The 12351-nt window shown below is 44.1% G+C and overlaps 1 protein-coding gene across 5 annotated transcripts in view; it reads left to right on the forward strand.

The window, feature by feature from the left end:
- The first annotated feature begins 3948 nt into the window (after positions 1-3948).
- Positions 3949-12351, forward strand: part of GOLM1 (golgi membrane protein 1) — a 32780-nt gene continuing 24377 nt past the window's right edge. The window contains exons 1-3 of one of the 5 annotated variants that reach the window (XM_055790288.1): positions 3949-4190; positions 4684-5005; positions 11168-11344. In XM_055790288.1, the coding sequence (XP_055646263.1) occupies positions 11216-11344 (129 nt within the window). In that variant the 5' untranslated portion in view covers positions 3949-4190; positions 4684-5005; positions 11168-11215. The remainder of the gene's footprint in view (positions 4191-4683; positions 5006-11167; positions 11345-12351) is intronic. The other 4 variants (XM_055790285.1, XM_055790287.1, XM_055790289.1 and 1 more) reach the window with 4 other exon arrangements.

A 12351-nucleotide genomic window follows, 5' to 3' on the forward strand; every position in this document is an offset into this window, starting at 1 on the left:
CAGAACTACTGTTCTGACTGGAGAGTCTATTGTTATGGTGCTACTCTGAGTGATCTAAAAGGCGAATTAACAATAATGCCCTAAATCTTTCTTCATCTAGGCCAGAAGCTGGAGTTACACTTACAATTCTTCAGCATTTAGAAATCACTGTAAGTCTCTGTCTTTTCGCATTAGCTCTGGTAGCTGACCTTTTTATATGTATGTATTGTTTTCATAATGAGAAGAAAGAATACAAAGTTTCAACTACTAGTGCTGTGAAAGCTTCTATAAAAAACAATCCTTGTCACAGAATCACAGAATTGTCAGGGCTTCTATGATTCTAGATGAGGGTTCTTCACCCGGTGTGCAATAAGCCCATCAACACACAGCCGATACTTGCTTTCATTTCTAGTTCTGCAGAATCAGGTGCCAGGCATCTAATGCAGGCAGTACAGCCTCGTTCTGATTAATCGTTATGTTTACAGTACCAAAGTACAGCTGGTTGGTGCATAACAATTTCTTTTACTGCCCATAATTACACACAATCATGTTTATGCATTTAACTTTGTGTTTAAAATATTTAGGGAGGCATAATTAGCACACTCGTTATTCACAAAGGGGTGTGCATTTTAGTATTATAATTACCCAAAGTTAGTTAAGCATTCACTGTTATGTGAATGCTGTTCCAAATTCTTGCATGTGTATCTAAGTGAGTAGCCATAAGACAGCAAAGCAGAAATTTACAGCCTATCTTACCTTGGGGCTTTCCATGATGTTCTTCTTCAAGGTTAAATACCTTTCCATGGCTTAAACACTGGCCTACATGATCGCTCACTTTGGAACTCTTAACCCTATTCTTTTTACATCGTTGCGGGGTTTTAACATTAGTTTTGTTCATTCATACAGGTATCAGAAACACCACACAAAGCACAGACACATAGCACTGGGCTGGTAATATCTAAAAACTGTAGACTGTACAAGTCAAGCAATTATATGTTAGTCATCCCCTGGAAATGTAGGATGCCCACACTTCAGAATAATCTCCTGATTTATTTGTCCAGGAGTTCAAGAAAAAGCAAATGTACTATTTCCATAGCATCAACTGCAAAGTACTTTATACCTCAGATGTTTTCTTTTGATGGAAATTTCAACATCTGTGGAAACTACTGCTTATAACGAAGTCTCTGTGCAGAGAGGCCTCATAACATGGTAAAACTAATGTAATACAGGCACCTACAGAATGCTGTTATCTTTGATGGGATAACTCTCAATGTTATAAAAATGTGCACCACCATCAGTTTTAATGTTTCTGACACAGATAAACCAACATTTGTTCCTTTACCATTGACTAATTTGCTGACTTCAATTTTTGCACCAGAATGCATCCTGGTTTCAGTGCTATGCCAGCTATATAAATATATATGTTAATGATCACACATCTACTGTTGCATTTCCAGTTCATCTAATTATAAATAACCATTATTATACTAATTTGGGTGCTTTTAATACCTCTTTCTCAAAGCACATCGCATTTTCTTACTTCATTTAAACAGCAGTTTTGATTTTCAAAAATACCTCTGGAACAGATACAAATGATGCAGGTGATCCACCTCCAGCAGCTTTCTGTTAATTGTTTACTTCTAGACCAAGCTCTTCAGGCACAATATTTTGCCAGCAGTAAGTCACTAACACTCAGTCCTAGTATGTAGGGTTTTCTAGTACGAATCTGGCTTCCTTCTCAAGGCCAGCTCTCTCCAGGCTTGAAAGTCACATTGTCTTGTGAAGCCTATATAAATAATCCCTTATCAAGTGTATTGCTGTTAGTACTGGTCCCAAGACATCTTGCTGAGATTCTCAACTTTTCTACAGTTTAATGTATGTAGATGTGCATTCCTATTGGCTTCAAAGCAGTGTTAGGACACAGTTCTGAAAGACCACTGTAGGACTGTGAACATACAGCAAATAGGAAACCATGCCGAGTGGTCTGGCTGCTGTATGCCACCCATTTTGTTCTTCTAAACCAAAATAAGCGGTTTTCATTCAAGGATTCTTTGCTTTACTGTGTTTACATTTAAAGACAAAACTTGTGGTTTTGTTAGTTCTCTGTTTAAATACATGGCTATTAGTTTTAAAATAATGATACATTTTCATTAGTGTTGCATGTTCTACTAGTTTTTGTGCAAGATTGGTTATAGTTGTCATTTAAAGTATTAATTAATAGGGAAATAAATGTAGGCTATGATGATGAAATAGAGCAGTTGTTGGTTGGGGTTTTTTTTTTACATAGGAATTATTGCTCTGCAGCAACTGAGCTTTTCACAACTATCTTTCTGGCCGGTATCAATTACTGGTATTTTCTGAAACAATGGTGATGACTGCTGATAAACATTTTGAAGCAGTTCTGTCACTGCCAATGTGTTTAAGTCTTCTTCAAATCACTGTTTTCAGACTGCATAGTGCTGTATTTTTTTAACTTTAATTTTTTCGCTTTGGATCCATACTGCAGACAGTGCTGGCCTTAATAAAACATTCACTCTGCATATTATAAAGACAGGTTTTATGGTCAATAAGGTTTTGAGACTTGTCAGTCATTTCTGTTATCTAAATGATCCACGCCCCACCAATCTTCTGGACAGAACTGCCTCACCTGAAGACATCCTCATGAGGCAGGGAAAACAATGGGGTTATGTCTCCAGAATTTTTAGCTGCCTGTAAGCAAGAAGGGCAAAATCAGTCAATCAGTGGTTCCAGCTGCAGGCAGTCCTCATTTTCTTCTGCTTGCACAGTTATTCCTAATGAGTATTTTTATTGGTGTTTATTTTAAACATCTTCCTGTCTTCCTGACAAAAGATGAATGAGCTGTTTTCTGAGTCTCATTGTGATTTTATGGATCTCAACAAACAATTCAGTGCCCCAAACATTTGAAACCTGGTTTTAGTTAAATCACAACTCTAGACTTTGGCTGGGCTAGGCTGCTAATGAAGGATCCACTTTTCCTTAAAAACTGAAAAATAAGGGGAAAAAAGCTCCTACTTGGGAAATCATGTATCTTCCTAACTAGAAGGATGTGATCCGACATGGCTTTGAACTTGTAAGAAAAAATTCTCTTTCTGAGCTAGACAAAGCCATTGCATGTATTATTTAGAAAAAAAAAAATTAAAACCCCCTTGTTCTAGCCCATAGGAAAGCTAACATGGAAGTCTTACACTGCTTTTAAATGGTCTTCAAGGACTGGAAGAAAGGCTTATATTCAAAATTATCTTGTGACATGTGGAAGATCAATTTGGTTAACTTCGAGCTCTTTGTTCATTTAGAAATACTATGTTTTTGTTAAATCACCACATTGTTATGGAAATTGATCTCAAAATCGTAACTTCTACCAAAGATTAATAAATTCTTTTGCATTTTTCATAGCCTGCAACTGCTGTTGCAGCAATTTTTATAGTCTGCTTTCACTCTGATCGTGTATCTTCCACTTGCAAAAGCTAACTCGCAGAAACAGCAGGCAGGTCGCCGCCGTGGGCAGCGTTCAGCTGAGCTGATCGCCGTGGAAGACACGCTGCCTAACGCCGAAGTTTTTTTTTTTTTACTTCTGAACGAAGAAAACACCCGCTTCACCCATTTGGCTGTCAAAAATAATGTTCAAACGCCCTTCCAGAGTTTTATGCCGCTGGTTTCTGATTTCGCACACGCAGCTCTCCCCACGCGCCGCTTTCCAGACGCTCCATCGCCTGTGACCGCGACCGGGACCCGGGCCCTGCGCGGGGCCGCGGGTCGGGAGCTCCGCCCCGGCCGCTGGGGCGCGACGCGCGGGCTGAGGGGAGCGCGGCACCCGCTGCTGCCCGGCGGCTTCACCGCGGGCGGGCCCGAGAGCGCGGCGCTGCCGCCGCCAACCCCGCCGCAGCGTCCGGGCGCCCCTCGCCAGCAGGCGCCGGCGGGGCGGGGCGGGGCGGGGCGGGGCCGGGCGGGGCCGGGGGCGGGGCTGGCCGCGAGCGCCCGGTGTCGGGGCGCGCTCGCTGCCCCTGCGGCTGCCAGGCTTCGCCCGCGCCCGCCCTTCCTGCGCTGCCCGCCCTGCCGGCCGCGCCCCTTGCCGCTGCCACCGCTCTGCCTCGCGGCGGGCGCCGGGGGGCTGCGGGAGGCGCGGCACGGGCCGCCGCCTGCGGTCGCCTTCCTGTTCGGCGGGCGCGGCGCCGGCGGCACGGCGAGGTGAGGTGAGCGGCTGCGGCCCCCCGCCTTTGCCCGCGGGGCTGGGCCGGGGGCTGGCGCGGCCGGGCCTGCCGGGAGTCCCGTCCCCCTGCACCTCGGTCTCGGCGGCGGCTGAGGCGGCCGGCCGGCGGAGGCGGACCGGGCCAGGCGAGGGGTGGGCGGCGCGGCGTCAGAGACCCCGGGCCGCGGCCTGCCGCCCTTGGCTGGCGCTGCCCCGCCGGGCTCGCCTCGGCCGGCGGCAGCAGCCCGTGCCCGGCGGCGGGAGGCGGGCGGCGCGGGAGGCGCTGGGCTCGGCGGGAGGCGGGCGGTGAGGCCGGCGCACCCGGCCCGGGCTCCCAGTCCCGTCCCCCGGGAACTTCCCCCTTGCCGCGGGTGGATGCCTGCGGAGGCACTGGGGTGGCTCGTCAGGGCTTAGGTTGCATGCATACCTGACACTTAACAGCGGTTTATTGTATTAATTATTGTTTTTTTTTAATTTCATCAATCTTCCCTTTTTAGGTCTTCTGCACAGACGTTTCTGCGTGTTGAGCCCACGACAACTCTGAATATTCACAGCAGAGGTAGAAATAATGATGGTTAGAAATCAGAAAGGGTCATAACAAGGCGGGGTGTGAGATGATCTGCAGGCTCCCCTTCCCGGGAAGGACTGGACCAGATGGTCTTTCGAGGTCCCTTTCAGCCAAGTCTGTGGCCTGAAACTGTTCACCTTTCCTACTTCTGAGCCAGCCCTGCTTCAGCAAGTTCCCTGCTTTCCCTCCCCGTGGCCAGACAGAGCTGTGGAGGTCTTCTTGACTTCTGCTGGGGTGGCTGATGCCTTTTTGTAAGTTCGTGCCTCCAGAGGCCTTCCTGCTTCTGCTTGGAAAAGTGTTTCTTCCCCCACCTCCTCAGAAACTTTGGCTTAACTATTGAGTACACAGTAATAACTGGGTTTATTTCCTGCACTCCAAGAGGTTTACCTTTCTTCGCTTTGTTGTTTTCCCTTGTCAACTTGAAGATGGGAGTAGCTGATCAAGTTTTTAATTAACCTAGCTCTTGGGTTGAGTCTTATATCATCTTTTACGTTAACAGCACTTTGCTCCTATAGAGCTATTTGTAATGTTGATTTTTATTTTTTTCTCAGGGGAGGCTTGCATGTTTTACAGCGAAACTATTACGTGTTGTGTTACAGGGGTGGGAGGATGGTAGCAGTTTAGTGCAGAAGGGTGAGAGTGCAGTTGCTGAATGTGTTCAGCTGTAAATGCTTCTCTGCTTCCTGTTCTTGTATAAAGTGTAACTTCATAATTTGGGCAAATAGTGACTCAGTGACACATCCTGCAGCGTCTGTGTTTGAATTATCTTTTTTTTTTTTTTTTTTTTTTGGTGTTTGCTACTTTGTACTTTGGGCAACTGGCTCATTTCAGAAGTTTGAAAAGTGTTACTGAATGTTTCAGGAGTTTTTTGTTTGTTTTGTTCTCCTTTCAGCCTGCAGTTTGCGAATTGTTGTGGAAGGTATTTGGAAGGTTTGTGGTCAGCAGGTTTGAGTTCACTGTACAAAGTTTAAATCTGCATTGGAAGAATATTTGTTGACCTCTTTTTGACTTGCAAACTTGAAAAAAAACCACCCCTGAAAAGTGTTGTGGCAGAGGATAAGAAATCTGCGTGCTGTGTTTTGTGACAGTGTATTAGACCCAGTTTCTATCCTGTAGGCAGTCAGCGCACCCCTGAAAGCATGAAGGTTGCTTTTGGCGGTAGCTGGTTCTTGCTATGTGACTGTGAGTGATGGTACTTGTGGGTAACATCCAGCTGTGAGTGAACACCAACAACTGGATTTCTCTTCAAGGATGATCACTACTGTATGTTAACCACATATGAAACAAAAAATGAAAGCTTTTGACTCATTTTTTTCACCTCTCCATTTCCATTTGCCCCCAAACCATCCTGGTTTTTAAATATGTGCTTTTTGATTCACTTTTTTAATAATTACTTTTTAAAAGTTTTAGTTAGTTATTTTTAATAACACACCATTTCTGGTACCTTTAAGTCAGATTTAGTAAAGTCTGAGTATAACTGACTTGTCAGCGAAAGAGCTTGACTTGCTTGATGAACTGCTTGTTTGGTTAAGCTGATATATTTTTATTCAAGCAGTCAGGCATAGAAATTTGATGGCAGTAGCTCAAAAAACAGGTAATTCTTCCAGAATCTCACTGACAAACTGGAGAGGAATCTGCAAAAGGTGAGGCTAGCACTGTTGTCTTATCTGCGGGAGTCCCTTGATGGAAAGAAGTTACCCCAGCCTGGGCAGAGCAGTCACCTGTTGGCCAGTCTGATTGGGGTGGCATTGTGTATCCTCTCAGAGCTGTCTGGTAGCCCTCAGGTCCTTGTTGGATTTTTGCCTCTGGTTATCAACCTGCCTTTCTAAAGGGGTTTTCGTCAGTCTCTGTCCTTACTTGGAGGTGCAGAGCTCTGAGTAAGATGCACCTTCACACATGTTGCACATGTTCTTCACATGCTGCTTCAGCTTAGGATGGCTTTATACCATGTGTTGGCTGGGTGGTGGAGGAGGTAGTTGGTAGGCATGTGAGTGGGCCAGGGTATAAGGCACTCCTTTTGCTTCTGCTGTGGCTGTGCACTGCTTTTATTTAATGCTTCATCTGCTCAGCAGGTCTCACACAGATACAAAGAGCTGGACCTTGTGAGCAGAGGGGCTTGGCTTTCCTTCTGGGAGTCTGAAATGCACAAATTGTTTTGCTCTGGTTTTGCCTCTGTCTTAGTGTTGAGACTTAGTCAGTGCAGCTGTTAATTATCTGTAGTGGAAAACTGCTGGATACCAGCTATCCTACTTCAGCTGAGTACACTAAAAGAAGGAATTGCTCAGACTGATAGTATATTAATAGGGGAAATAAAAATGTGTTCTACGTTAACTCACTCGAATATCTCAGTCTAAAACATCTTCCTCTCCAGTGAAGCACTGCTTGGTTGGTAAAGCAGAAGGATGAAATGTGCTATTAAGAAGTCAGGAATTTTATGCTCTAGCAAATGTGGAGCATTATGCACATGATACACCACCTCATGTTCACATCTGTCATAAATATTCATGAAACACAGATTCCTTCAAGTTCAGTAAAATCACTTTTTTATCCATAAAATCAGAAACATATTTATTTTCAACTCAAACAGCTGTGACAAACCAGATGTTTCCTGTGAAACAGCATGTAAAAATACATTTCCATGTAAATGTACTTACAGAGCCGATTTGCTTATCGCTTCTCCAAAATGCATATGTGTGTGTGTATCCTTGACAGGAAGTTAAAGTTTTTATTTTTAAACTAATGAGAAGGGGAATATCAATATTGCAACTGAGGTAATGTTTTGGATCTGCGCTATTTGGAAGGAAGATCCTTCTGTGTTCTTCATCTCTTTCCTCTTCCTTTTGCCTTTCTTTCTGTTGAGTATAAAAATACGTTCCCAATTCACATGATTTATTTAAGGGTAAAAAACACTGGATTTTCTATAGAGAGAAATGTATTGAAGTCAAACAGGCTTCGGTGAAATCAATGCTTTCTTGCCTGCCTGCTTTTAATAGCTAAAACAACAGAAGAGTTGGTGAGGCTGCTGGGTTTGTGTACTCATGTAGTGGGTTTGCATGGCAAGGTTTTGGTAGCAGGGGTCTACAGGGGTGGCTTCTGTGAGAAGCTGCCAGAAACTTCCCCTGTGTCCAATGGAGCCAGTGCCACCCGGCTGCAAGACAGGCCTGCTGCCGGCCGAGGCCAAGCCCGTTGGCGACAGTGGAAGCACCTCTGTGGTAGCTTATTAAGAAGGGAGAAAGAGAAGGGGGAAAAAAGCAACATGCAACAGCAGAAGAGAGGAGTGAAACTGTGAGAGCAAGAACTCTGCAGGCACCAAGGTCAGTGAAGTAGGAGGGGGAGGAGTGCTCCAGGCGCTGGAGCAGAGACTTACCTGCAGTGTGAGGTGCAGCCCACGGTGAGGCAGGCTGTGCCCCTGCAGCCCATGGAGGCCCATGGTGGAGCAGATACCCACCTGAAGCTTCTGGAGGACCCTGTGTTGGAGCAGGTGGGTGCCCAAAGGAGGCTGTGATCCCATGGGAAGCCTGTGCTGAAGGAGGTTTGCTGGCAGGACCTGTGGACCCATGGAGAGAAGAGCCCAGGCTGGAGCAGGTTTGCTGGAAGGACTTGTGATCCTGTGAGGGACCCATGCTGGAGCAGTCTGTGCCTGAAGGACTGCACCCCGTGGAAGGACTCACACTGGAGCAGTGCGTGAAGAACTGCAGTGTGTGGGAAGGACTCACGTTGGGGACGTTCATGGAGAGCTGTGTCCCGTGGGAGGGACCCTCTGCTGGAGCAGGGGAAGAGTGTGAGGAGGAAGGAGCGGCAGAGACAATGTGTGATGAACTGTCTGTAACCCCCATTCCCCATCCCACTGCAGGGAGTGATGTTGAGCCTGGGAAGAAGGATGGGGTAAGGGGAAGGTGGTTTTTTATGTTATTTGAATGGTAATAAACTAATTTTCGCCAAGTCAAATCCATTTTGCCCATAATGGCAATTGCTGAGTGATGTCCCTGCCCTTATCTTGACGCACGAGCTTTGCATTGTATTTTCTCTCCTCTGTTCGGTTGAGGAAGGGAGTGACAGAACAGTTTTGGTGGGCACTTGACATTCAGCCGGGGTCAGACTGCCACAACTCGGTGGGTGTATTGGCGTTCCTTTAACATGGTTTTGTGCCCATGCTTTAAGCTACACAGTGAACTATTCGTTCTTCCTTTGAACAATATAGTTGCTTTGCATCTGAACCTTTTTTGAGCTTAACAGCTAGTCACAAATATTTGTACAGTAGTTAAATTCCAGTGCAAGTTGTTACTGCGGGTAATGTGGACTGCTTTCTCTACTTCTGACTGCTAGGAGGAAAATGCAGATTATTTTATTCAAGTAACATTTGGAATGATGCATTATGTCTTCCAGTGCTATGTTTAGTAATTTTTCCATGTTTTCAAGTATAGCGGCTAATATTCTAACATTGAAGAGCAGGATACAAATGGCTTCATGACAGATTGCTATATATATTTTTGGAAATGTAGTATTTTATTCCAGTAAGCAAAAGTAAATGAATTATCTCATTCTTAGCTGATGCAGCAGTGCTGATCATCCCCATTTTCCACCTCTCATTTTTGCTGTTCTGGAGATCTGTGGTTTGTGGTTTTCAGGGAATCTATGTAAGGCAAGGTCACTCTGTACTTCTCAGGCTCTGCTTGTAGGATGGCACAGAAGGAGCATAATGTGTGCAAAATGTAGTTGTTTCTGCAATTTTTGGCTTTGTGTTGGAAATTTGTGTGTATCTATGTGTGTGTTTTAGTCTACTGCATTTCTATTTTTCTGCCTGTTTTTCTGCTTTGCAGCTGTGTTGCATCTATCGGTTTGCTCTGTAGCTGAGGTTTTCTTAGGCAAGAAACTTGAGCCTTGGGTGTTGGACCTGTGCAGCTATGCACACTTTTTTTGGTTTGTTTTCAGTTTGGTTTTGGAGGGTTTTTTGTCTCTGTGTATGTAAATACATGAAGAGAGACCATTTTCAGGAAGCCATTTTTTACTCTTAGGCTCCATATATACCCCATCCCCACATTCACAAACTCTTCAAATGAACATGTAGACTTGAAGCCGTAACCAATCTGGTGAAGTATCATGCAGTCCCTGCTGAGAAAAGAGGAGGATGGTTTTATTTTATATTGCCTGTAAAGAGGGTTTTCTGCAGAGGGTGCCGTGTGCACAGTTATGTGTGAGCTGGACATACAGTAAAACTGGCATTTCTGGTACCTGCTAACTGCTGACATCACCTTCTTCCTCTGTGATTACAGTGTATGTCCATGTGTAAACCCTTTGAGAGTTGATACCATTTGTTAATTTTTAAATACATCACAACTTGTGAATTGCATCCATAGGAAAAAGGTTGGTTTATTTAAGAGCGTGCACCTTGAGAGACTACAATATATTAATAGGGAATGTACCCATTTTGGATTTAGTTAGTGTCTTGTGATGCATCGGTGTTTGCTGTCTGATTTTCTGGGCTCATTTTTGCTGGTTTTTCTTTGCAGGAGCACAAAAGGGGAAAAACAGTTGATCTCTCTCTGTTTACAAGAGAGCAATCTGTTACAAACCGTGCTCAAGATTCCCAGTGGATTTGAGGATTCATTGAGTTAGATGCTATTACACTCATTAAGAACAGATTTTACCATGTCATAGGATGAGTATGGCCTATTTCAAACAGCATTGGAACTGCCCTTTGCCTCTGCTTTTCTGCTAAGATAGGCTATTCCACAGAAACAACCCAAGTTCAATAGCAACCAGTAGTACCATTGGTACTGCTCATTCGTCAAAGCAAGGTTGTCTTCTGTTGGGAGCAGAGAAAGCAGCTGAGGATCAAACCAAACATCACATAGTACTAATTTACCATTGAAATCAATGGAGTGTCTGCTATTTTTTTTTTTCATTATTATTATCTTTAATTTGGTACAATCTGATTTATTTAACTTTCTGGTTCCAACACTGAAAATAAAATAGTATTATCAGAAGGAATAAGATGAAATGAGCCAAGTTTAGGAAGCAAAATGCAAATTACTCCTGAAACAGTGAGGCCAAGTGTATTTTCGGACTGAGGGAATTAACAAGAAATCTATCCTATCTGTAGACCATTGTTGTCTCATTAGCTTTTTGGGTGGCATGTATGATAAAAGGATGGCTGGTTTGTTCTGTTTATTGCAGATCTTCATCACATTGTTAGGAATATTCATGATTCCCTCTGAAGTCCTTGTGAAGCTTTATGTACAAGATTGCTGTTCTTTGTCCTTCAGATGAAAATACCTAGACAGTGGGCCTTCCTTGCTAGGTGTAGGTCCCTTCAGCTGACAGCTCTTGTGTTACTGCAATAAAAGTTTCATTGTGTATATAAAATAGCTGTAGCGAAGGATGCAATATAATTTGTCTGTTTTAATTTGCAGGTTTCCACACTGTTGTGGATTTTTGGGTTTGTTTTTTTTCTTCTTGAAATGGTAGGGCTAGGAAACAGCTGTAGAGGGATGAAGTCTCCACCCCTCCTCCTGGCTGCGCTTGTGGCATGCATCATTGTTTTGGGTTTCAATTACTGGATTGCAAGTTCTCGCAGCGTGGATCTGCAGGTAACTTTCCTATTGCTCTGCATGTCATCTTGTAAATGTGTGGTTAACAGGATGCAAGATGGATGTTTCCCCTGCCTGTGGTAGGCCAGGAGCTTCAGCTTGTTACAGGCATTTTCACAAGTTGTTGCTTACCAGTAGTGGGAGGTGGGGAGAAATGGGAGGAATGCCTTTTTGTACGTGGGTGGGACACAGAACTTGAAGACCTTCATGTATGGTACTTGTTACTTCTGCTCACACAAAGTGTTCAGCCATCTTGTGTTCTTTCAGTTACAGAGGTGGCAAATGCCATCCTCTTTTCTTCCTAATTGTACGTTGAGATGGGCACTCCATTTTTAATGTGAATGGGCATGTGCATTTTGCTCATCTCCCTAGATTTTTTTTCTTACATGACCTATAAGAACGTATGCATACTTCCCACCAAGTACAAGGAAACCTTGCTTGTTCAGAAACAGTGTCTAAAGATCTGTATTTGTGCTTCTTGGAAACCTTTCCTAAAGAGGGCACACAACTAACATGGAATAATTACCTTGTCTGTTATTTTTCTAACAGTAACTGTATTTGCTGTGACTGTTGAACTTTGTTTTTAATCCTTTCTGGAGTGTACTCTGAAGTTAGGTATGTGAATAAAGTTTCTAGTTTGTGACAATGTGTGCAGGATGGTTCATTTTTTTTCTTTGCCCTTTTTTTAACAAGCAAACATAAAAACTAATAAACTAGTGATTAAACATGGCTGATGAGAGCTCCATCCAAGTTTTTCCAGTGAATTTGTGTCCTCTTTGTAATTGAGCAAGATGTTAGTACTGAGTTGATAGCTGTAGCAATCGAACTGTTTCACCTCAGAGTGGGCACTGTTCAAACAGGATATGTGTCTCTGGCCATGTGGTTATGGGTATGCCTTAGCTTTCCTTTGGTGAGGTTATGATGCCCTGTCCTCTGGGACTCTGGTCATCCCTTGTTTTCCCTTAGTCAGTGGCCTCAGGGTGGTGGCTACCAGCAGTACTGCTGAA

Source organism: Falco peregrinus, chromosome Z (assembly GCF_023634155.1).
Source record: "Falco peregrinus isolate bFalPer1 chromosome Z, bFalPer1.pri, whole genome shotgun sequence".
NCBI classification, from domain to species: domain Eukaryota; kingdom Metazoa; phylum Chordata; class Aves; order Falconiformes; family Falconidae; genus Falco; species Falco peregrinus.